The 27,670-nt window shown below is 44.4% G+C and overlaps 1 protein-coding gene across 1 annotated transcript in view; it reads right to left on the reverse strand.

The window, feature by feature from the left end:
* Positions 1-26,317, reverse strand: part of slc41a1 (solute carrier family 41 member 1) — a 31,388-nt gene extending 5,071 nt beyond the window's left edge. Inside the window, 11 exon segments of the mRNA XM_083771838.1 lie at positions 558-706; positions 1,119-1,253; positions 1,433-1,512; positions 2,325-2,472; positions 5,258-5,404; positions 6,578-6,722; positions 7,145-7,216; positions 17,384-17,491; positions 24,018-24,473; positions 24,475-25,131; positions 26,087-26,317. Of these exon segments, the coding sequence (XP_083627964.1) occupies positions 558-706; positions 1,119-1,253; positions 1,433-1,512; positions 2,325-2,472; positions 5,258-5,404; positions 6,578-6,722; positions 7,145-7,216; positions 17,384-17,491; positions 24,018-24,473; positions 24,475-24,501 (1,467 nt within the window). The 5' untranslated portion in view covers positions 24,502-25,131; positions 26,087-26,317.
* Positions 26,318-27,670: the final 1,353 nt, after the last annotated feature.

A 27,670-nucleotide genomic window follows, 5' to 3' on the forward strand; every position in this document is an offset into this window, starting at 1 on the left:
CAACAGCCTTTCAGTGGCTCTGGCCTCTGTCCTACTGTCCATTTATTGTATTACACAGTGGGTGAAAAAAACACACCCCTTAAGGCTAAACCCCACCCATCATAGGTGTGGCTTCCAGAGGTACCTTTCGCCTGAAAGGTTTTGAAAGGTACCTATAGAAGTCAGCCTGGAACAGACCAACAGAATGGGACTGTATGTCCGCCAACTGTCAGAATAGCAATGGGTGGACTTCCAGGCACATGAGAACAACTACAGAGAGCGCTTTAACACCAAGCAGCAGTGCAAGAACTAAGAACTTTGTTTCCGCTGATGCTCCAGCCTAGGACATACCCACGGACTGGTTGACGGAGGGTTTCCACAACTTTGAATGCCCAAAGACGAGGCATAGTATTGTGCCGGCCCTGCTGCCAAATATGGCGGAGCCAGCTGAGTGACGTGTGATGTATCATGAGGACATATCCATGAGTTTGTCAACGTAACCTTTACTGCACCTAAAATATTTGTGTCCCTGTATGCTTTCCCTGTGTGTGGACATAAATACATTGTTGTGTTTATACCTGCAGAAGTGCAGCAGTCATGTAGATGACGATGAAGACTGACGTCAGGCTGGTGTTACCTCCTCTCAGGGAGTGGATGGTGTAGAGGAAGACCAGGTGTCCCGGGGCAACAAGGAGAAATAGCACACGGGCCGAACGAGAGTTCAACGCTGATAGAGAAGGAGGGGGGGTTGTTAGTGAGGGATTTACTTTTTCAAACAAATACATGCAACCAATTCAACTGTACGAAGGCATGAGGGCAGCTGAGGCTTACTGCAGTAATGCCCAAGTCTAGGCCAAATTTGGATCATAGTTTTTCAATGGTGTTTCCATTCTATTAACAAACATGGCCCCTGTAAAAAAGTTCGTCGCCCCCATTCTTCTATACTGTACATTTCTCTAACTGTGTATATGATGATTTATTTCGTCTTTTGCATAGAATTGCGTTACCCAATTCTACAACTGTACCCATTCTACAAACAAAATGTTCAATCAATCACTCGAACCACCATGACAACTTAATCAGGGAGTAACATCATGCGATTAAACGATGGCGGTATTATTCCACGGTCAACAACTTACTGGAACTAAAGAAGGTGGTGCAGGGTGTGGGGCATTTCCGCCCATTGGTGCTGGGCTCCCCCATGGGAACGCCGTTCATGTGGAGATAGGTGGAGATTCTACTGGCTTGAACGGCAACAAGGTTTCCTCCCACCCCTGGTACACACACACACACACACACACACACACACACACACACGCACACGCAGTGCGCGTGAAACACACATAATTACAAACATTATAAGAAACATGTTGCTGTAACAATTCATGAAGAGATGAGGAAAGAAGACAAACAGATAGGCATGAGGGAGTGTCTTCTTTTGGTGGCAGCTCACCGTTTATGACCGGAGTGAAGACAGCCATGCCAGCGAAGTTTGGATCGGAAACGGTCTTGTCTAGGATGAGACCGCCAATACTGAGGAACAGGTGCGAATAGGAAGGTGTGAGTTAAACGGTCTTGTCTAGGATGAGACCGCCAATACTGAGGAACAGGTGCGAACAGGAAGGTGTGAGTTAAACGGTCTTGTCTAGGATGAGACCGCCAATACTGAGGAACAGGTGCGAATAGGAAGGTGTGAGTTAAACGGTCTTGTCTAGGATGAGACCGCCAATACTGAGGAACAGGTGCGAATAGGAAGGTGTGAGTTAAACGGTCTTGTCTAGGATGAGACCGCCAATACTGAGGAACAGGTGCGAATAGGAAGGTGTGAGTTAAACGGTCTTGTCTAGGATGAGACCGCCAATACTGAGGAACAGGTGCGAATAGGAAGGTGTGAGTTAAACGGTCTTGTCTAGGATGAGACCACCAATACTGAGGAACAGGTGCGAACAGGAAGGTGTGAGTTAAACGGTCTTGTCTAGGATGAGACCGCCAATACTGAGGAACAGGTGCGAATAGGAATACTGCATACTCAACACTGAGTATGCATACGGATACAGGCAGGGCCTGACTGTCTGACTGTGTGTGTGTGTGTGTGTGTGTGTGTGTGTGTGTGTGTTAGTGCGTGTGTGCACACACATGTGTGTGTGTGTGTGTGTGTGTGCACATTGATGATTGTATGTGTCAAAGTGTAGGCCTATGTGTTTTTTGTGTACATCTGTCTCTCAGTCTGAGTTTGTGTGAGAATGTGTACTCTGTGTGTACTCTGTGTGTACTCTATGTGTGTGTGTGTGTGTGTGTGTGTGTGTGTGTGTGTGTGTGTGTGTGTGTGTGCGTGTGTGTGTTACCTGCTGATGGCCATAGCGATGATGACAGGCTCCCAGCCTGAGTACAACACCTCTCTGGTAGAAGGTATCTTCCGGGCGATCAACACCCACACGGGACACAGTGCCACGAACACGGCACACACCAACGGGTTGGCGTAGTCGTTGTGTTCTAGCAAGGAAAACCATAAGACACAAGTTGGGATCGTATTATCCTAATATATATGCACCACGTCTCATGCACGTACAGCACAAAAGCCTCTGCTCGATCTCTGGACCTGATCACCCCTATATCTCCATATATGGAGCCGGCCTCCATATATGGAAATCACGATGATTGTTCTGACATCTGCATAGACTCCATATTTGGTCATGCCTGACAAAGAACTCCATATGGCTCACATAATAACTGGCTGGGGAATGCATTTCCAACTTGCATCGTTCCAACAGACGTAGTAGGAAAGTGTTATGCACATTGTGATGCCATGAGAGAACAGGGGGATATGTTGCCTACGATCTAACCTGGCCTGTGTCTCTTTGCAATGTAATGTTTTTTTTGTTCTATCTAGACAGAAAATAGACTGGAAATGACAGTTTACTGTCTTCCTTGGTTCTTATAATCATGATGTTACTCCTCTTTGCATTATAAATAATGTCACAGTCTGAGCCATATTGAGCGCAGGCCCTCAGATGCTGAAGGTCAGCACTATATGGGCATACAGTAGGATGACAAATCTTCATTCATCAGGTGATTGATGACAGTGTTGCCAACCTGACACCCTGTATCGCGGCTGTTCAGTGTACACTGTACAGTACAGTACTGTACAGTGATGCATTGTAGACTAAACTGAACCGAGAGGAGAAGTTCTACTTCAATGTCTCCAGGAGGAGGCGACATTACGACTGAATTGACTACATCACATAATTATTCCACAAACCCAGCACATAGTATTCAAAAACAATTCACGTATAGCCAATTATAAAACTGTGCAGGCTCCATACACACACCAGACTGGATCAGAGAGTTTATGTGATTGCCTTTAGTCTACACAATGTTCGCTTTTTTGGCATGTGTGAGTAAAGTAGTATGCATAATGTCTGTGTGTGTGTCTGGCTGGCTATCTGGCTGCCTTCCCCACCTCTGTATCTGTGGTATGGAAACGTAACTATGGGACAGTGGACAGCCCAGCAAACCTGGCTGTGGTGAGGATCGCCCGGCTAAAAACAGCACACATCGCTGTGGGGTTTCTCACTTTCTCTCCCTAACCACCCAGGGTGGATACAATTTGGGAGGGTTTCAGCGAAAACAAACAAAAAGTTTTAAGTAATCATTATTGTCTCCTGTGTCTGTTTTGACTGAGTTCCTGCACCTTGGTCCTAACACCTGATCCTGACAGAACAAGGGAACGTGCAGAAAACACTGTGTACCAAAGTTAAATGTATGAATGAATAACAGGAATTCATATTCATAATTGAAGAGTTGAGGCGAAGAACCATTTCAGTAACTGGTTCTTTGTCTGTCTGTCTGTCTATCCATCCATCCCATGGGTGTCGAACTACTTTTCAAGGCTGGACTGGGCAAACTAGAAGTTAATGCGTGCATACTCCCAACACTGAAAAGTATGCTGTCATAGCATCCTGCTTTGACTGCCTGGCAGTGGGAAGTCTCCCTACTTATATAGGCTAAGCCCCTCCAACGGACCATACCAACACTAAATTGATTCCACAATTACCCCAGTTACTTCTCAATGTCCAGAGACATCACATTTCACGTACACATTTAAAGTGTTACAAAATATTCAACCCATTATCTACAAGTACATAATATACACAATGATAAATACTCTTAACAAACCCTCACACTGTTGGCATGTGCCCCACACCCCAAAGCTGGTAGTTGCTCCCTACAATGGAGTCAACCAATTATCAATCAACTTGAATCAAGCATCAAACAATATATATTATATAAAGTCCAACAAATGTCACTCTCTGCAACATAAACAATAATTCAGAGTTCAATTCAGTGTCAGTGGCACGGTGAACTCCCACATACCATGTTACTCTTAGCCTACTGATTTCAGGTCTATGTGTATACTGAATTATATATTTTATTTGCATTTCATACATTGTCAGGTGTGTACAGCAGAATTCCGCCTGCACTGTCCAAGCATGCAATGGTGGAATCTACTGTGCATACCGATATGTTGATGTTTGGCATTCGCTACCACTAGTAGCGAGTATAAAGTATAAACCAGGTCAGCATAATACCTTATGACATGTTTCCAAACACATGTTTGTACACATGTACCAACAAATAAATTCATCTGACAGAAATAAATGATGGATTAGTGTTAGAGTTTAGTGTAAATATGAGCATATATTTCATGCATGCGTGCGTGTGTCCGCACCAGGGGGGCAGTCAGACAGATATTTTGTGAAGCCACTGAGGAAATCGGGATTTCCTGAAAGTTCATATAATGGCCTGTTGTGGCGCTGTCATTGGACCCAGAAAAACCCATAGCCCCATAGAAGTCCATGTATTTGGGCCCAACTTCACCTAGACTGTATTACCTTAATAAACATGGTCATGAATACTTCCAGTCACTAGTTTAAAGTCTCATTTCTAATGTCATAATATTCTTTTTGGAAAATTATGGTCCCATTTATTAAAAGAAATGACCATAAAGTCGCGCATGTTCTGAGGGGCGTGGCTACCGTTACAGTCTATGATCGGGATTCCCCTCCCACTCGAGTCAAAATAAAAACCAACGGAGAAGAAGGGGGGAAGTCCCGCCTCGTTGTCTGGGCCAGCCAATGGCCAGCTGGGCTAAAACGGATCTAGAAAGATGGCGACTTACAATACAAGGACTGACAGGCTTCATTTTACGTTCATGTTAGACCCGGAGAACGCTTTGTCCATATTTTTTACAGTCTATGGTCCGCACACATTACCTTACCTAACTCCTTAAACAGTCCAGTTGAGATGCCCGCCAGCAAAGACAAGGTGATGAGGTCACCCAGGCTAGCAGCGATGGGCGTGGCCACGTTATCAGGGTTGATCCCCACCTTCCTGGATGCAATGATCACACCAATCATGATCAGCCCTGGAATCATAAAGGCGTGACCTTATAGCTTCAAACAAACCAATTATATTGGTACAGTACAGTCTCCATTCAGTATTTTAGCCGTGATGTGAGTGGCCCCTCCAGAGATACTTCCGGGTCCCGCTTTTGTGTCCCATTAGAGTTATACTGTGTCCCTCCATCGGACTAAATCTGAGACGAAAACAACGACGAAAGTCTAATTTTACCGCTTTCCTTGCAACAACAAAGCTACTGGTCTCACAAATCTGGCTGTGACAGGCCGTCTGCCCCACACTGAATACTATCGCCATTTTATTTCATTGTGTCAACTAAATCCTCATTAATGCAAACTAGATTCAACATACTCAACCCTGCACACATTCAAAATTTACCCCCAAAATATTGTTCTGAGCAAATGGACCTGCACCTTCAATAATAATGATAATAATAGTCTTTATTGTCTCCACATCATATATGTTCTTTGTCATGGACACTTGTACAGAACATTAATAATTCTACTCGAGTTGGAAGCATTAACAGTTTGACGGCCGCTAATTGTTTAATCCAGGGTTCCTCTGTGCGTAATACGACATTCCCACCTTTTGTTTTATGTGTTTAATTCGCCGTATTTTAATAATTAAAAAGAAACTCCGTCTTTGCCGCGGAGCTGGAGACGAGACCTTCATGTTATGATGACGAAACCGGAAATCAACACATGCTGTCGGCTGCTAGGGCTTCTGGGAAATTGAGGCCAATGCAAATGAACGGGGTACAACGCCTCATGGAGGAGGGTCTTGTGGTGCGATCATTCATAACAAACGGACGAACCTTTTTTCATCAAAAGCCCAAATACTTCAGCGTATTCATAACAAACGGACAAACCTTTTTTCATCAAAAGCCCAAATACTTCAGCGTATGCTCTAAAGGTAATAAAACAATCTCGGCAGCGTAGAATATTTGATTAAAATGCGGGTAAAGCGTGATTTGCAGTAGAACTGTTAAGACTCATTTTAACCCTCAATGGCTTCCTTTCTGAAAAATAACGTCCTTGTGAAAAGATGCACACGTTTAGATATTCTATTTACAATGAGATGCGGACGGGAGCTGGTGCCACTTGGACCCGGACGTAACGTAGGACTACAAAATGACGTCAGACTTAAATACAGAACGGTATTCTAAGCAGAGGTCTCTTACCTAGCGCCAGAGAGGCTATGAACGCAGTGGCCACACTGGATGCACACAGCAGCACGGCGTGACCCAGCCTGAAGTGACCGTCTGGAATCCAGCCAAACGTAACTGCAGCTAAGGAGGCTAGGAAACCCACCACAGTGGCCTGGACCTATAAGGACAAACAGTAACAGTTGGGTAGACAAACTGCAATGAAGTGAGGCATTATAACTGGAAAATACTTCTGTCTAACCATTGATTCATGCATAATCCACCCTTAAAAACGGATGAGGTTGCACTACGTTATGGAGCACTTCAATTAATTGTTTCCTCACAGCACCGCCTCTGACAATAATATTTAATAGTGATCAGTATGTTGTCAGACATCAACAACTTAAACCTTGTATGCTTAGTTGACTGGGGTTTCGCAGGCTCTATACTTTATAGAGCCTACACCAAATCTCTTCACTGAAAGTAGCCGGTCATGCCCTTGACCAAGTTCACAGAGCTCGTATAGATCTGCTATTCTCACCAAATGTTCTCCCCAGAATAGAGGCACTAGGCTTCATGAGATTAATATGGTGTTCAATTTACCTGGATGAGGGCCAAGTTGCCCATGATCATATTCCACATGTCCTCGGCTGTGTCCATCTGGCCAATGTTAGCCTGGCGGTGAGACGGACACAGTACACATTGTTATTCCAGCATCACAAGGTTAACACATTTGATTGTCATTTGTATCTGTAATGTGTGAGAGGTTGGCTTTGTGATATGAGAGGGTGTGTTTATTTTTGTCTTTGGGTGTGCTGTGTTAGTGTGTGTGTTAGTGTGTGTCTGTGTGTGTGTGCGCGTGCGTGTGTGTGTGTGTGTGTGTGAGAGCATCTGTGCGTGCTGTTGCCTCTTAGTTCTGTCAGAACAAAGAGGTGACAGTTCTGTAGACAAAGATGTTCTGATCTCTGTAACGCCTCCACCCCTTACCCTGCGGCCGACTCCACTTATCTCATCACTCTTTGGCAGACACACACACACGCACACACACACACACACACACACACACACACACACACACACACACACACACACACACACACACACACACACACACACACACACACACACACACACACACACACACACACACACACACACACACACAAACCGATGGTCTGAAGCATCAAGTGCCTACAGTGGGCCACTGTGTATCCACCGCTATGATACTAACTAAGAGGATGCAAACAGAGGCAGACTCACACACTATTTCTGTGAGTGGAGTCACAGAGCTAGAAAGAAACCAGCTGGGACCAACGGTCTGACAAGTACAATTTGGAAAGGAGAAGATGCCTTTACGCTGTGGCTCTGCAGCGTAAAGGCTGGAACCTTAGATTAGAGGTTCATTCATACTTCATAGATGTCATAGATCTGTCTCTCAAGCCGCAATAGAAATCTGTACACCCCCTGAAAGCAGTGGAAAGGAAGTTGTCATCGTGTCGTCATTTCCGTCTTCGCAAATATATAGTTTTTGCTACTGGGGTTTCCCAGGCTCTATACTTTGTAAGGTTTTGTAAGCCACTAAACAACGAGGCAAAAGTAATTTCACTTCCACATATTCTTCGGAGTGCTGTACCTTAACCTAGGTGTAAGGTACAGCATGTTGAACATACAGAATGTAAAGTATTTCTTACATAGAAACAAGTCTCCAGGCTATTACTTTTCATCAGCAGAGTGTGGCAAAATAAGCCCTAAATCAATGGGGTTCAGCACTTTGGGATTGAACCCCTAATTTACAACATCTGGTGTATCACAATAATTGAGTTAGTGCTGAAGCACTTTTTAATACTTTCCATTGGTTCAATATATTTTTTAACCAACACACAGACGTAAAGGGTGTTCAATAGCATTTATTTATGACAACAACAAAAAGAAACAAGAAATGATGACATAGTCATATTATTACGAGCTGCTTTTATATCGTTCCATTTGTACACTATCAGAGCTACAGACCCAAAGGGTCCATTTGGGTCCATTTTGGTTCCAAACTATCATTTAGCTGGGGACCCCCTGGAACTCCCTCAAGGACCCCACTTTGGGAACTACTGGTATACCTGTAGTAGGCTGCTGCTGCTATATTGTTATCACAACATGAAGTTATAGCATGATGTCAACCTAAATGGCGTTATAATATGAACAAGGATAGGATGATAAACAAGTGCTGTCCGTTGTTCATCTGTCCACCCTTTTTTAACGTATATTTCTCTGTCACAACATCATGGCCGTGGTTTTCGTTCATTTCTGATGTTCTGTTGTTGATTCGATCACTGTTTTTTCGTTTTCTCTGTCCAGTTAGCTCATAACATTAGCCGCTGACTTGTCAGATGCTCCGCGCTGGCTAATACAGGCAGCCAATCATGACTAGGTCGCTACTACGCAATTGGCTCCCATTGGTTCAGACTCTCATTGTCTTAGGCAGCGTTTCAGAGTATCCCATTAATTAATAGACAGATGCCAGTGAAGGAAAGACTACAACCACACAACAGTGATAAGGTAGTTTTGGACAAATGAGCATTTGCGCCTGTCGTAGACATGCGCAGAGCAAGTTCAGTCAGGGAACCTCAGTCAGCGCGCCGGCGCTCTCATCCACATGATTCACTCAGCCAATCACACGCTCACCCAATCTCTTATACCGGCTACTTTAACTGAAGGTTTTGCATTCATCCTCCTGCTTGCTTGCTTGCTGCTGCTTTTTGTATACTGTGCGCTGCTGTATACAAAGTGCTCAATTCTACGACTGCTGCTAATGTCACCAGTCTCGCCATTGCTGTGGCGTCTGGGCGATTAGGCTATGCACTAAACGTTGCTTTCATACAATTCTGGTAAGTCAGTGAGTTTAATTGGTTGGAAGAACGTGCACTGCTTTTGTTCACCGACGGAAATAACCTAGATTAAGTTGAAGCTGCTGCTTAAATGTCCTCCTCTGTTGCCATTTGTATCGTTGTGCCTCGATCACACCGAGATCGCTTTTTTTTTGTTAGCCAATGAATTTCACGTCGGGTCCTGTCCTGCTCACAGCACTAGTCAAGGAAGCAGCTTACTTGCCGTCTGCTCTGCTTTCCGCCGTTCTTCACATGTAAATCCAGGCCAAAGTTTATAATCCGTTTTATGACTGGTCACGCTTGGTGCGCATTCTTGTCTTGGCTGCTACTAGTCAATATGTGGACGTAATATAGATTCAAGGCAACGGGATTAAAAGCATGCATTTGTCCACAGTGTAGAGTAGGAGAGTGGCAACACGCTTTGTATAGTTCCAACATTGTTCCTTGGCTGGAACTATCCCTTGAGATAGAACGAGCACTTCCGCATTCCATTGTTGCCAAGTGAGTCAACACTAATATCGCCACTATTACTAGTTTACTCGGAGTATGTCCGCATCGCGTCTGTCAGGTATGTTGCCACGTCTGCACATTAAAAGCGTCTTGGGCTTGTTTTATTTAAGTCACTTGCCGGGTCTGTTGTTGTTTAAACCCGCGGTTCATTCAAGGCACCCTCAATTTTATATGATGATAAACTTATTTGACGTCGTTGGATTGTTTTCATAATGATTCAAGATAGTTTTGTGGCTTGTTTTCGTTGACCCAGCTGCTTGTCTCTTCCAATATGGCAACACAAGTTCTCTGATCAGAATGAAACGTCCAATGCAGCATCAGTTAGAAGTAAATGGAGTTGACCAGAGCAACTGAGAGAGCATTGAGGTTGCTCTTGGTTGCATAGGCCCACATGGCACTTGGGTCCCAAGGAATATTTCAGTGTGAATTGTACCGTATCATGCACCTAGTGTTGGGCAGAGCCATGCTGGATATTATTATTTTTATATTTTGGCTGGAGGAATCAATATCATGCCATTGATTCATGCTAACTACCTATAAACTAATTGATCCTGCTGTTCAAATAAATGATTTACCTGGCTATAAGGTGGATGCTTGCACATTCAGGAATCTCAATTTTTTTTAGTAGGCCTATTATGAGGTATTTAGGATGCGAATTGATAGTGATAGTGGGTGCCCCCCCGCCCCACTGGCCCCAGTGCGGGAGCGCACTCGTCCATTTGTTTGCATTGCACAGTGCGCTATTTCCGAACGCGCCCATTGTGTCAGTGGGTGCTTCAGGCCTCAAGCACCCCGACTCGATGCCTATGCCTACTCTTGGAGAAATAGGCGGCAAGGGTTACAGCAGAGCCATCTAATAGAAGAGTTACGATGAGCGGGCAGAAACCGAGCACTGTTCATGCAGCCTGAAAGGCGGACAAGTGGAGTTTCAAATACATTGTTTTCAACGACGGCAGTGCAAATAAGAAGCTATTTAGGCATGTGTGCAACATGACATGTTTTAAAAGTATTATTCAGGACGACTAAAGTCTCTGTAATGTGTTTGTCATACGATTACTACAAACAATCTAAAATAATGGATTTAAGAATACTAAAGCTGGGCTGTTGCCTGGGTCAGGCATTTCTGCCTACTTCTGTCCTTCTACCCATTTGTAGAAGAAGAGCCGCGCCATTGAACTGGCCCCATGAAGTGAACTGAGTTTCGTAACTCCGTCTTACTCTATGGGTCTGTTTTACAGGTAAGTACTTATGGTGCTCCAGGGAAGTGTTTAACATTAAATTAAACGCACAGTCTGTCTTTAAAGACAGGAATTGGCTCATTGCTAACATTTCTGCTATGCTTAGCCCAGGAACAGAGGCGTCGTGTTTCCTATGCTCAGCCAGGAAAAGAGGTATGGCGTTACCACGCTGCTAACACTGCTGCTAAATGATTGATTTGAATTCTATCAGTGTTACGGCTTAGATGATACTACACTGTGACTGAAGCTAATTTGCCTTAACGTCAACTTTAGCTATATCCATGTCTTTTTAAAGCGATTCATAGCTGTTCTCATGCTGCTTCTGTCTCCATTTCCTGAGCGACAGCCTTTATACTGATGAGATGAACCTTGGATGCTGGGAAGGTCCTCCCTGTGGGTTGCCGCATACAGTCTTCATCGCAGCTGCAGCCATTATCGGATAGGCTCACATTGGTGGTATACGTGGATCTGCTGCTACTGAAACCATGAGGCAGGTCATCAGTTAATCAATCCGCATCTTCACCTAGGCTGCTTTTGTTCTATTAATTCTATATTCACATGCAGTCGCTCAGCCACCTAAGTAGTGTTTCGGTTGAAACATCTGTATCCTTGATATGTTGACATGGACGCAGCTCCTTCTACGGTCTTGGGGGAAGAGTATGAAGGGAGATGGGTTGCAGATAAATGGCTGAATTTAATACTTGCCGGCAGATGCAAGTCTTCCGTGTTATTTGAGCTACCTTATAAGCAGCGGTAGCATGCTTTGGTCGGATAAAAACCTGGGATGGGAAACGGATCAGTCATAATGAAGGGATCTGCATCACCCATCAATAAGGACGCTCCTCTGTTCCATCTATCGACACGTTACTCAGTGGTATAACTTGGATCTGTGTTATGGATTATTTCATTCTAAGAGCTGTCTAATTCCAGGTTCGTCAACGTAGAGATGCTTGTCCTGTTTAATTTCATGTTCTAGCTCAGAGGCCATGCTGATGGTTTCGAAGCTGCCTGGTAACCTTAAATCAAACCATGGTAAATTATTCCTGCCTTCTCTTAATTGCAGCTGCAAGCTCATGAGGTTACAGTATGTTGCAGGGTCCTATTCATCTTTCCAAGTTGCTTTCTGTGTATCCTATCTAGTAGTGCTTTTAGTTAATTGTTTTAAATCTCAAAGGCATTATAACTGGCGTTCAGCTTTACTCCAGATTTTCAGTGATTATTTGTTTAATACCTTCTATGTGGTGAATCCTATGCATGATATTTCCACTTCTGACTTTGCTTGGATGCCCACCATAAAATCACTCAAACAACTCATTTCATTTGTGACAGCAACTAACACTAGTCTTATCCTCTCTCTTCCATGCCTCATTTTCTGCCATGCTGTCCATCCGCAATGTCATGAGCCCCTATTCATGATGGATTCCGGGAAGCCATGGCCGGTCCTGCAAAAGCTGCTTCTTCTGCGTCAAGGCTGTGGGCTGCCTCCTAATCGCTACACGTCACACTCTTTAGGATCGGCACAGCAGCACCAAAAGTTCCAAATGCTACACTCTACAAGCTTGGGCTGGTGGTCTTCTGCAGCTGATGAAAGCTATGCTCTGCTAAACTTGAATGCTTTTTTCAGGCTCAGAACTAATGAGCTCTGAATTATGTTGGTTACGTTGCTGCTGCTACATGTATTCATTATTTTGCTCCTTATGCTGCAGGATCTTATTAATACTCTTAAAACAGTTTTTCTGCATGATCTTTCTGTTTCTTAGGCCGGTGGTCTCTGCTGCTTACGAAAGCTATGTTAGACTAGTCTTGAAAGATATTTTACAGGCTAAAATACTAACTAGTCGCGAATAGTGTGTTATTTGCTACAGATTTTTTCTTACTTACTACAGAAGTACAATTAATTCTTAAAACTGTATTTTGCATATTACTGTGGCAGAACTTGCAGCGTTGCCGCATCATGATCATGCATGCGATCATGTTGCACGCTAAAATTTGCAGCTCCAGGTGGTAGACTACTGGGTACTGATTTCAGATATTAATGATAACGATAGAATGTCCCTTTCGGTGATCCTGGTCGGGTTGGGTTATTTGCGCAGTGAACCAGGACACCGTTTAGGACTCCTGGATTTCAGGGATCAACAGGCGCTGTACTGTTGAACACATCGACCTAGTCATCACATAATGCTAGAACAGGCGCTGTACTGTTGAACAGGCGCTGTACTGTTGAACACATTGACTAGTCATCACATAATGCTAGCATGACCTATGCCTGATCTATGACCCATGTCTCTGCGTGGAATGGATATCGGTATGGTCTTCCTGTTTCAGGAAACAACAGGTGCTCTGTTGTACACATGTATAGCTTAGGGTTGGTGATGATCTGCTTTTTGGGGGTTTCGGATGTTTCGCGCTGTTGGGGGATTCAGAGTCCCTATGGTCGGGACTGATGCGCTTGACCTGAGTACCTAAAAAGCAGATCCAATACATCGCCAAACCATAATAAATATATTGCATTGACTATCCTATATCAATAAATATATATATTACATCCTCCTTGAGTTGTCTGACTGAAATGAGCATTTGCGCCTGTCGTAGACATGCGCAGAGCAAGTTCAGTCAGGGAACCTCAGTCAGCGCGCCGGCGCTCTCATCCACATGATTCACTCAGCCAATCACACGCTCACCCAATCTCTTATACCGGCTACTTTAACTGAAGGTTTTGCATTCATCCTCCTGCTTGCTTGCTTGCTGCTGCTTTTTGTATACTGTGCGCTGCTGTATACAAAGTGCTCACCCACCTCCACCCCAGCTACCACCTGTCGTTTTGGATCTACTGTTTAGGTACGGGGGATTCAGAGTCCCTATGGTCGGAACTGATGCGCTTGACCTGAGTACCTAAAAAGCAGATCCAATACATCGCCAAACCATAATAAATATATTGCATTGACTATCCTATATCAATAAATATATATATTACATCCTCCTTGAGTTGTCTGACTGAAACAGATAAGAGAAGAGGAAGTCAAACATCTGTGTAAAGCACCAGGGCACACAAACGCACAAATGAAAGCACGCACACACACACGACACACACACACGCCACACACACACACACACACACACACACACACACACGCATGCACGGCGCACACACACACCCTATCAACTAAACGTTCCCTAAGAGATGTGACTGACAGTCAGTGTGACTAAGTTATTGTTGTTCTCGTCTACTGTTCTTTGTTTTAATTCCATTGCAGTACTGGAGGGTGTTTTAATTAACACTGATTTGTTCTTTATTTAAATTAGTTGTTTTGTTTCCCTATACTTCCTCCAGTTATTTATACTCAAAGTGGGTTCTTTGGGAATAGAAGATTACTGAAATGTTTCCTATTCAATTCTATCTTAATTGAGCAAGTCAAGTGCAGAGGTGTTCTTAATTTTCTACTTCAACAATGCACCGGCCATAAAGATGTTATTCAGGTGTGCAAAAAGGTTTTGATGACCTGATGATAACAGGTTGTCAAAATGGGACCCAGGATATGTAGTCATAAGTCTTCATTTTATTAACTGTAATGTTGTTTTTTTTTCAATCAAAACTACATTTCCATAACCGGACTCCGCCAGATGGTGGCAGTAGTGAGTTCCTCCTCCTGCTCCCATCTGGTCTCTCTCGGGCAATGACGATCAAATGCTGATCGGAGCGATATGCGGCCGTATGTGGCCGCTAGAGGCGGGATCAACGCGAGACTGGTGAGTCTGGTGACATATTGAAGCTGTGCCACAGCGCAAATGTAAACACAACCTAACAGGACTACAAATCAAAATTATTATGGAGATATCAGATTTTTGTCCCTCTGCTTCGGGTTCATCTTTTCTGCTTGAGAGAGACCAGATGCAGGTATGAGGAGGGAACTGAATACTGCCGCAATCTGGCGGATTCAGGTTAACATTTCCAATGGACATAATACAAATAACTGAATTTCCCCCCTTTGGAATCAATAAACAGCAATCTAATCTAATTAGTTTGACACTGAATTTAGACACCGCTGTGCAGACACCCTCAGGTTTCATTACTCCAAAATGTTTGATTATTCAATTACGTATACTGTCTAGAGTCACATTTCATTAAACATATTTATGTAGATAATAATGGTAATAATTATAATGTTAATAGACAAACAAAACAAAAAGCAAACAAGAACATATAAATGAGCAAGTGAAATGAATACCCCTTTAGCCCTGTATTAGTTTTTATTTTTTCCTTTCATTAATAAGCACATTTGGAAACTTACAGTACTCTTAATCTTCTGATAATTACCAGCAGCATGGAAATAATCCTGGCTCGCTGCCAAGACTGGCCTGCTGATCCATACCAAGGTACTGTCTCAGAAAGCCAGCACACACACTGGGAGCCCCTTCATGCCAGGTTGAAGACCATGCCTATTGACAGATCTTTGTAATTGGGACAGAGTCTGGGGCCTGAATCTGTCAGGGGCAGCTTTCCATTCTGGGTAGGCAACGCTCTATGGCTAATCAGCTTCATGGTGTTGTTTCACACAGGCCAGTGGAAAGAATACAAGGATTGGTGAACGTGGGAGCAATACAAGACTAATTCTCTTAGCACCTACATAACTAGCTGTAGGGTTAGCTATTCTATTTCGGGCTGCTGCCCCCCCAGCAGTATAGTTGTTGAATTTAAACATGTCTGAGAAACATCATGGGTGTATGTTTATGTGCTCTCACAGTCAGTTTCTCTCAGAAGTAAGGAGTGGTTCCAAGGAAAAACATTTGGGAGCAATCTAGACAAACCTTTTTCTCTAAACTTAATAACAAAAGTATTTATTTGTAATGATGCAGTGCCTATTTCTCTGCACTATTGCCTGACCACTCGAAAGGACAGCTATGTCTGTCCCTATGTATGTATGTCTCCATGTATGTCTGTTTCTGTACGGACAGCGGTGGCACTTTTGAACAGTTTTTTATTTTATTTATGTATGTACTTTTTACACTGGAAGCCATCTGGATTTCAGCCCCTTCACAGCAATTTGACTGGTCGTATTAAGGTTCTCAAAGGCATTTGTGTAAACACTGATTCCAATATTAAATCCTAATGTTATTAGATTTGAATTACTTAAAATCTTGGATTTTCTCAGCCGTTAAGCTTAACACACTGGGAACATACATAAGTGTTTTAGAAACCAAACTAGTAATGACCAGTCACAGTGCCACACGTTGATGATAATTGACTGAACAGAAGAAAGATATGCTATTTTGTTAGTTGAATCTCATTTATTTGAATAGTCTAGGCTCAAAGTGCTTTTCACAAAGAAAGCTTATTCATTTCTCTTTATTAAATTCTATTCCTTATTTTCCATTAAATGCTGTTTTACGCCTTATGTAAAGCACTTTGTGTGCAGTACAGATAAACTTGCTATGCCTGCTTTATTAGCTATGGTGCTAGCTACAGTATGTGGAGTATTAGTCCATATCAAATCGAAACATTTGTGCCAGGTTCAACAACCCCCAAGGCCATTGGTTGGGTCATAAATCCGCGCTGGCATGACAATAAGCAAGCAGATATCGTTGTAAAATAGTATACTGACAGTGCAAATTAGCAATCTTTCATTACAGCAACCGTGTAGAAAATGTGATAACATGGAGTTACAATGTTGCTGATTAGAGAGAGTGAGATGATTAACACCACTGAGAAACAATCACTTATCATTATTTAATGCCGAAGAGGTCATTTGTCAGTAAATACTACTTCAACAACAAAGGAAAGGCTTTTAAACCACCTGGTGTAGTCAGATGGAGCAGGCCAGTTTGGGTCGGTGAGGATATTCTAACCAGAGGTGGTGACCCCAGTCACATTAAGCAATAGCCTATGACCCCTGAGCTCTCAAACAGGCCACTAGCTTGATAAATCAGCCTGAGGAATGCTGGGTAAATATACCTATAGATTGAGCAACTTTCTTTTGGGGGGGGGGGGGGGGGGACACATTGCAGACCATAACATCTCCAACAAGGTCCTTTGTTGCAGGTGAACTGATTACAGGACATGTAGCCTGTAGCATGTTGTCACTCGCACGCGCACACACACACACACACACACACACACACACACACACACACACACACACACACACACACACACACACACACACACACACACACACACACACACACACACACACACACACACAGTACACTTTGCTTACCGCTGTTGAGAGTCTTGAAGCCAGCGTCATCTCCAGGTTGCCTTTGAGCCCCAGCAGTGCTGGAACCAGTATGAAGACCTCGGTCACATCTGTAAACACCCTCCAGTACTGCAACGCAAAACCATCACATAATTGTCAGTAACACAGCAAGTAGGCTACTCATTCTCTGCATGAGGTCTGGGGACGTCACGTTGAATCATGCATTGATTGAAGAATGATTGAGTGGATCTGTTTGTAACTCAGAGAGTGTATACATGATTAGGGTCCCAGAGTTGAAAAGTAAACATATCAAATGGGGGTCCATAGCCTAAAGCCTATCAAATACAGGTAATGTTCACAGAGGCACAGGACTGTGTCACCTACATAGATTTGTATAGTCAGTCTCACTTTCATTTTTTTGCCCGTTCTATATTGATTTAGTTCAGAGGTGAAACCTGTGCTGTTCGATGGGGTAGGATGATGTCTCTATGTATCACACATCACAAAGTCAGCCAAGAGCTAGCAAAGCAGAGTGGAATGGCGCAAAAATAAAATAAATCATTCTGGAAATGTGTAAGAGCACACATGTACACACACACACACACACGCATTCACACACACCCGCATGCATACACACACACACCCAAACACTTGCAAGCACACACACACACACACACACACACACACACACACACACACACACACACACACACACACACACAGGCATGGTGGTTGTAGCTAATATATAATACATTTACACTTGGTGATGAATTTCTTTTCTTTCCCCCCCTTTTTATATTAGCTGTCCCTCAATGCCCTCTCTGCCTGGCCTTTGTCCAACCCTTGAGTGTCTCTTTGACTCTGATTGGGCTGGGAAATGTGGTGAAGTGCCTCTCTGCCGAGTCTCCATTAGAGCCCCCCATCTCGTGGTTCATGGAGTCCAATGAAAGCTGAGGCTGAGGGATAAACCCATCGATCTCCAGTAAAAGTGCTTATCTTTGGAGCTTATCCCACAGGCCTACTAAACTAAATAAATAATCACAGAGGCTCAAAAGGGAGAGGAGAGGGGATGGGGATGAAGGGAAGGGAGGAAGGAATGAACAGCTTTGAATAGGCAATAATTTCAACTTAACTGTGAGGCTCTATGAGGCATTTGCAGTGTCGTCTACATAAGGTGAGGTAACAGTAGGACTGGTAGCAAGAGCTCAAGTGTGGACAAAACCCATCCCCGTCTGTTCCTTCCTGTCAGCAGGCCAACCCGAACTCCTTTAAGGCTGCCAGTTCCACAGAGACCTCTGAGCCCCGTCTCCCTGCTCCCTGCCAACCCAGCAGCTTGTGAGCACCTCTCTCAGCACTGCTCGCCCCAAAAGCGCTGCTCTCTGCTTTCAGGGCCCCTGCTCAGTTTCATGTTCCCTCTCGCACTCTCTCTCCCTCTTCTCACTCTCTCTCCTAACCCCCCGCAGACTCCTGCAGTGATATATGTTGTTGTCTCCATGGAACATTGGCCCACAGCCAAACAAACTCTCCCTCTCGGCCCTTTAGCTGCCTCCATGGTTCTGGGAACTCCACTGGACTGTCCCAGTATCTCCGTCTACAGGTCTATGCACTCTCTGGTATGCGGCCTGGCAGGCTCAGGTTGCCCGCTTGCTCACGCAACACAGAGCACTGAAAATTCTGTACATGGATAGGCAAGTGCGCAAGCACGCGGCGTCGATGCAAAGAGGTCAACGTCACAGCAACGACATCAGAGTAGTGCACTTCCGTCTGCTGGTATGCAGCAGAGGGCATACGTAACGAGTACTGTGTCATGGGACGCTGGCGCCCCAGGCAGGGTCAGACTGGAAGGAAAGACCCGACCTCCACCAGCATTTAACTCAAAGGATCCTGGACAGAGTCAAGAATAGCAGGCTAGCATGCTAATCCATTCAAACTCAGTCAGACACTAACCAGCTAACTGTCATAAGCAAAGGACCAATGTGATCTGACAGGATGTAGAATGTGCAATAGAACATCTGAAATTGAAACGATAATGACAATATTATCACACAAAAAATTCTTATCTTGGTACTTCCATCCTGGAGGCAAATCTTTCCGGTGCAAAAATGGCCACCAACGTAATTAAAAAACACCTTCAAGACCCTAACAGGACCCCTCGTACAAGGTTTCTTCGACTATGCATGCACCTTTTGGTACCACAGCACCTCAAAGGCCCTCAAAACAAGGCTCCAGACTTCCCAAAACAAACTGGTCAGGCTACTACTTGGCCTCACTCCCCGAACCCACCTCACCCCTGCTCACTTTGACAGGCTAAAATGGCTTAGGGTTGATGACAGAGTACAGCATCTTGCAATGGGTCTGGTTTACAAGATTCGATACACCACCAAGATACCCATGTACCTGTCTAGATACTTCCTTAATGTCAACACCCGCAACACCAGAGGGAGTTCAACAAACCATGTGCAACCCAGTTTCGGCACAAACAAGGGACTAAATAAATGTCGCTCCTATGCCACCAAAATGTGGAACGCCCTTCCAACAGTCATTAAGACAAAACCACCCTCAAAGGGCAACTACGGACGGAGAGACGTCTGCAATTCGAAACTGACCCCGTAAAATCTGAATCACCCCTCCCTCCCCTTTTCCCCCTCACTGTATATGTTTTATTTTCCCTTTTTACCTTATTTATGATGATTTCCTGTTTTTTGTGTTTATTTGTATGTCTCTAAATGTTATGATGAATTGAACAAGGTGGACCCTCTTGTAAACAAGCGTGGTGCTTTATTGGGTAGTCCACTCACAGTTACCGGTAACAGTTTTTGTATTGAGTTGTGCTTGAAATGTACTGTAATTGTAACTGTTAATAAATACTTCAATCAATCAATCAATCAAAACCAGACGGGTTCATGGAATGAAAATGGCCACCAGACAGTGACAAAATGCCCACAATTGAATGTGGTCAGAGTTAAACTTCCCTGTCAAAAGGGAAAGCCGAGGTCGGAGGATAGGGGTGAGTAAGTGATGATGATGATGATGATGATTCACGAAACCCACGCTCATGGTTTCACTGTGGCTCCTGTGAAAACAGCAGGCTGGTTCTGGATGTGGTGACTTGTGGTCGAACCCAAAATGGTGTCTGGTGGGCGGAGACGACTGGGCTGGTGTGAGGAGAACTTTGTGTTGACTGTGTTTTCCTGTTTACTCTCTGCAAATAGACTGTTTGTCTGTTTTCTTTACGACAAATTTGTACGTTCCTTCTTCTTCACTCTAGTTTGTCGTTCAGAATGTCTACCGACACCACAGCGTGGGATGAACCACCAGACTCTGTGGCAGACAGGCAAGTCTGCCTGAAGGGAACACAGGTGGCAACAGTCCCATTCAGTACAGTGGTTCTTAAACGTTTTCCATGTCATCTCAAATTCATTTGTATCAGGCTGTAGACCCCCATCAGAAAATATTTTGAGTTGCTAAAATGTTAAATATTCAAGACTTTCTTTTTTAAATAGCAGGTGTACAGTTGAATATCCGTTATGGTCAAACCGCTGATGTACATACGGTTAAAATGGTTCTTGTTACATACAGTTGATCAGTTGAAGCTACGTTTTATGGAAGATACTTCTCAACATGTATTCTATTGCTAGTTCTAATTCTAATTAATTTTGATACGTCCATCTTTCAAATAAATGACTGAAATCAGTCATGGTGAGTGGACTGAGGACTTTAATCCAAGCGCCACATTGAGAACCACTGATTTGTACTGTACATGCTATTTTATTTGATTTACTGCCTGAAGGAATGGAATGATATGGTCTGATAAAGTGCCCGTTACAGATGACCAAAGAGTTACCTGTCCTGTTACTTAGAAAGCAGACAGGGGTCACTGTGTGTGAGACCTTTGCATGGACTGCTAGCTGGTATTGCAGTGTGTCCTGATCTTCTGACCTGGTGGCGCGTGTGTGACAGTTTTAGGTCACCCTGCTGCCAGGTCAGTCAGCTGCAATACACAAGACCATGAACTCCTTCGTTTCACTCTTGACCAGACCACCCCCATGGGAGTGTGTGTGTGTGTGTGTGTAGAGGTCACATTTCACAGGAGCCATATACAGGGAATGGGGCAGAGATCCAAGTCATGCACCAATCCTAACTTATGTAACCAGACTGGATAGACACATTAACTACATGCACTTTACAGTGGCTTAACTAATCTGACTGTTTAGTACAGTGGTTCCCAAACTTTTTCATGTCAAGGACCCCCAGATTGACGCTAATTAGCCCACGGACCCCCATTTGAAAAGATATGATGCCAGGGACACCCATAAGAGAAGATTTGTACGGCTGTAGCAGTGTTATTGTGCCAGATGTTATTTGTCAAGCATGGGAGAGAAGACAGAACACTCTGTATAACTCTACGGCTGTAATTTTAATGTAGTACCAATATACTGTAAACGTGCTGTAAGCGTAAAATGGTGTCTTATAAAGTGTAGGAAACAAAAATAAAATAATGAATCAATCAAAATCAATCTATCAATGTTATTATAATGCACCTAATACCTGGCCTTTATAATGTGCCGTTCCACGGAGTTTATAATGTTTATCATTTATATTATTATAAGTTATATTACTTCATAAAAGGTCTTCACAAGTGTTTGTATCTTTATATTTGTCACAAGGCTTTGATCATACCTAAAGAGATGAGGTGAGGGGGACATTAACTGGAAATTGGGATGATTCAAGATTTACAAGTCTGTATTTACAGATTGTTTAAATTTAATTGTAAATGTTTTGAATACATCTTTTATTTTTCCTTCTCTTTTATCTCTATTTATCTCATTTATCTAATTCTATCCATTTGATTATTTATGTGTAGTTGGATTGGACAGCAATGACATGGCCTTCTCCTCTCCCTGCCGGCTGTCTCACCTGACTCACCTTTGAAGGAATGAGACAGTCCGTCATTTTGGAATGCAGAGAAAGTTTCTCTGTGCAACTACAACTGTGTGGTTTCTCTGAGAAACCACACAGTTGTAGTTGCCTCGCATTGAGGGAGTGAGAGACAACGTTAGACCGAAAACCTCTGCATACCTGTTTAGAGAACAGACATACCTAACCGTGCCATATTATAAGCTTTGACACCACCTTGTGTTTTACTACTTTTTCTTCAAATTAGTACGCTACCATTCTCGGTGCTCAGTAACTAAGTAATCCCCCCCTTTTCTTTCCTCCGTTCCTCTGCCCTGTTCTGAGTTCCTGGGGTAGCTGCCCCATGCTGGCATTAGAATGGGCACTGTGTGTGCCAGCGCCTGGTTTCCTGGCAACCAGACACCTCTAGCTTTATCTCCACCAGATCCCTGACCTTAATGAAATATAGGAGTTGTCAGCCCGCACTGCCACTGCTACAGTACGCACACGCACGCACACGCACACACTCACGCACGCACGCACACACGCACGCACACACACACACACACACACACACACACACACACACACACACACACACACACACACACACACACACACACACACACACACACACAGCACACAGAGAAGGAGAGCAAGTATGTCAAGTCAACAGGAAAGAAGGAAGGGGAGTAATTATAACTTGAGTTTGATTCTTTTCTGGGCAGCTGTGTGGACCCAGCAGTCTTGTGACTGCATGCTGTTCAGCTGCTCCATAGTAGAATAAACACATCAAGACATGGTATTTCTAGTCTACTCTGCTCTAATCTACGCTAACCTTTCCCCTACTCTATTCTATGAATGAATGATTTCTTATAATAATGAGAGCAATCAATGAGTGTGAATGCACTCGATGTGTTGCAATGGGTCCCATCTACCTGATTGATGCATAGCATAGGCCTCTATGCTCTCTCTAAGGAGGCCCGGTAAGGTACGTTGATCAGTGTCTGGCCCTTACGGTGCTCTAATGTGAACCAACGTGTTAGTATGGCTGGCTGGTGGAGGGAGATGATGTGGAATATGTACAGTTGTAAATATCCAGTCAGTGTGAGATGATTTCCCCTTCCGCCCAACCTCACCACCGGCAGCAGATCAACCACCACCACAGCTAAATGACTGAATGACAGCAAACGGGGTGCAAAAGAAAAAAAACATTCATTCAGGCCATCTCCGATCCAGGTATGGCCAGGTATGGCCTCATAACACTACACATGGGCTGTGGTGGCATGAAGTCGTGTCCACACTCACACAGCAGTAGCACAGGTCAAAAACGTAACAGTGAAACCTTTGGGCAAAAGGTTTTAGACCCCCACCCCCCATTACGTAAATGCTTCTCAAAAGTCAGCTTATAACGCCAATGAGTTTACTGTATGCATTGTAGGCTATAAAGGGTATGCACATGCATAAATTGAGTGGCAAAGTTAGTGGCAAAGTGAGTTTAATGTTTAATGCAGACAGGACTTTTCTGTTTGGATGTATGGGCTGTCAAGGCCAGAAAGTAGTTTTTTGCCACTCAGTACACGTTTCCGCATACCTTCCAGGTGATGTAACGCGCATACCCTCCATAGCTACACATTAATCCCAATCATCTTTTGACCGACTGACTACATAGGGAATAGGGTGACTAGCTGGTCATGAGAAAACAACATCAGTCAGTCTAACTATGTCTACTACTGCAAATAAAGCTGACATTTCTCACCTGAACAATGTCTAGAACCATGCCCGCTGCCACAGTCCCGAACCCAGCCAGCAGGAACGGAAACACTGTCTGCAGGCCGATGGTGAAGGACGTCTCCTTCAGTGACGCCGGTGGCTCGGGGCTCCGGTCGGTGCTGGTGTCATCACTCCCGTTGCTCTGGCTGGCGTTCTCCAGGAGAGCGTCCTCCTCCCGCTGACCTTTGGCGTTGGCGTGGCAGACTATTGCCACCACCTCCGAGCGGTCGTCGTCCCCGTGGTCACTGGCCCTGTCCGGGAAGGAGGTGACCTCCGTGAGCTCGTACTCGCCTCCTCCGGGCTCCTGTCTAACCTCCTCTGGGTCCTCGGCGAGGATGACCGGGTGGACAGAGCCGTTGGCGCTCTGGAAGGTCGGCGTCAGAGGCACCCCCTCCTTCTTCATCTCAATTGCCCCGGAGGACATGTCGATGTCGGGGAGTTTTGTCTTGATCTTTCGACCAATGTACCATGCGGAAGCACTGGGAAGTAACCTTGTCAGTCGACTTGATTTATCCCATTAAAGACCGTTAGTGTGTGGCACCTGCTGCTGTGGTGGTCACTGTTAAGATGTTAAGTATAAGTCTAAGAGGAAACCCGAAGGCTCATCTAGCCGTGCGTCTGCAGGAGCAAGTGCGTGGCACGTCTCCAGGCGCGACTGTGTTCCTGTCGGTGCTTGGGGAGCAGGATGAGTATGTTCTCCATTCACTACAAGCTAACGGTAAACCGGTGGAAAGCGGAATAAATCATATATGGAATATATGAGTAAAAATGAAGGAAAAACAAAATACTGCTGTTTGGGGACGTGCCAAAAGCAAACCCCTGGAAAAAAATATATAGGCAGTATAGTCCGGGTTAAATCTTTTTTTCAAGAAGCTCTTTCTCCCCAGTGCAGGCTGATCTTGCACGCTGTTCTCTGATCATGTCACACTGGCTCTCTTTAGCCGGTGTACAGGGGAGGGGACAGGCTCACCTTACAGCACGTGGTCACTGGGAGGGCTTTTTCGGCGATATATTTAAAGGTCTGCAGAGCGCAGATTGAGTTACTGGACTGCGCAAATGTAGCCTATAGGCTACCTCTTCAAGCAGAGCTGCTCTGTCACCTGCAAGAGAAGAGATTTAAACGTTTCAGCACATCTTTCCCACTATAAGGTTGGAGGAACTATAAGGTTTTCTCATCTTTAAGAACATTACAATAGGCCTACGTTTCCCAATCGCAGCAGATAAGTTATAGCTTTAGCCTTTATTCAATAATCAGTCAGTTTTACGCGCCGGTGTCCAGCCATGTGCCATCATCCAAACAGGTGGTTTTAACCGAGCTCATCAAGGATGTTGGAACTTGGCAGGCAGACTAAAACTATAAGCAGTGGCCTGTAGTGTAGGATATGTGCGTTTGAAACAGATTTATCTAGAACCAGACATGCGATTTCCTTTCGGCTATAAATATTCCGCCATTAAATGCTGTGTACATCCTCTGGAGCTGATCCTCTCCCCGCATGTTACGACATCCGCAGAGGATGCGCTGCATAACGTCAGTGCGCACTTGGTTTCCCCCACTAAAACAATCCTCTCTGTTTAGTAGTCTGCACCAACACTGTCCGAACCCAACATGGCAATGGCGTAAATTAGTGCTCCCCTGGTCATGGCTGAATAGAGGAGCCCTCCTATTCTACTGCTCATTTAAACAACACAAGCTTTTTCTTTTAGGCTATATGTCATTGCCACCGCCGGTACATATAGGCTATCCTACTACTGTAGCCTATAACCTATACAAAATAATGCGAGCGAACATTCCGTTGCCATGTAACCAATTTGTTGTTCTTGTGTATTGGACATTTCTGATTATTTTAAAAAATCAGGACAGACGGTCAGTGGTTGAGCCTTAAATTGATAAATTCCGTTATATTGACTATGAGCATTGAGGCATACCGCATGTGATGCCCTACCGGCATACCGGCTGATCCCGGGCTATTAGGTCAGTGGGTGACAAAGCGTTGGCCACAACTGGAGGCAACCGCTTTTCGCAAATATCCGTAACTATATAGGAAAAATATTTACCTTTCAAGAAGAGAGGACAGGAGGAGAGCCGGGTCGTCTGCTTGAAATCTCTCGCCACCCCCGCTACTAGTAGCAACGTGTTGTGGTTATAAGGCGTGGGCACCGGTGTGCATGCCTTATGTAGTACTGAAACGGCCCGCACCGCGTTTAATCGTTAACCCTGCGCGGTTAAGGCTGTCACTCCCGACCCGTCACATTGTTCCATTTACCTCGCCAGCGGCTGCAGGCGCGTCTACAGTTCATCAGGCGTTCAGTGAGCTGAGCGGCAGGGCAGGAAGTAACAAGGCGGGTTCTCCACAGTCCACACTCTCTGACGATGGAGAGAGAGAGAAAGACCCCCTGCGCACAAGCTCGGAGTCGGCTCCCGCCCTCCTCTGCCCACTCTGTGTGTCGGTGTCCGTGTGGAAAGTTGCACCCATAAGTTGCCAGTCTCCACACAAGTCTACTAATTTAATTACTAACTGGACTTTTTTTTTTTTTTTAGTTTTAATTTAACAATAGCCTACATCCTGGAACAGAATGATTAGACTCTTGTGGCACGTTAACTGGAGTGGAGCGGCTTTGGTCACTTATCCACCAACCACCCCCCCCCCCCCCCCCCAACACTCATACCGCCCCCTCCCGAAAAGAAAAGAAACCTTACATAAGAGATTGTTCAGCAATGACATTAGTCGTGTTACTTACTAGACAAACAAACCAGAAAGAGGGAGAGGTGAGAGGCATACACTGTAAAATCCTCTAAAACATGGTCAACTTAATTTATCCATCTGTAAATCCATCTTCAAATCTCTCAGATTTAAATGAACACTGAGGATTTTTCTGCAGGCCTATGGCAGAGACAGTAACATGATTATGCCATGCTCTTTTCTAGGCTACCCTGCTCCTATGAGAGGTATGGAGATCTCCAGAGTGCCTATAATACTCTGTGAGATCAGAGGTCTCCATGGTGCCCCTTGACACCTCAGCTCCATCACGCCACGCTTGGTCTGGTTAGCAAAATACTTGGTGAGGTGAAGGAGGCTATGCAGCCAAACATCCAGTAATTATACAGAGGGGGGAGAAAAGACCCATTGCAAGTCTCTATATATCAGGCCAGGGTGGCTTATGGTCTGTGAGAGTGTGTAGTTTTGCGCCAATATGGTTTTGCATTTGCATGCATGGACACTTGTGGGCGTACAGAAAGTTATAGGTCTATATCTTTCATTCTTCTTTTTTGCTCCTATTATATATGACAACTCTATAATGTCTCCAGTGTGCCTATATTCACCATTGTGGTGACTGTAATATTCACCATTATGGTGACTGTAATATTCTCCATTGTGGTGACTGTAATATTCACCATTGTGGTGACTGTAATTCATATCCATCCAAGCTAACATCTGAACATTGCTGTTACTGCGGGATATCCTTCCTCATATAGAGGGTTTGCATGTGACATCATCATTGTACCCGGAACTTATATGCGGGAATGCCCGAGTGCATGGCAAAAAAACGACTTTCTGTCCTTGACAGCCCATACCATCTGATTGCATTAAACAACGTTAAATGACGTTTGCCACTTTGCCACTCGATTTGCCACTCACT

The sequence above is a fragment of the Protomyctophum parallelum genome, assembly GCF_964188405.1.
Source record: "Protomyctophum parallelum genome assembly, chromosome: 8".
NCBI lineage: Eukaryota > Metazoa > Chordata > Actinopteri > Myctophiformes > Myctophidae > Protomyctophum > Protomyctophum parallelum.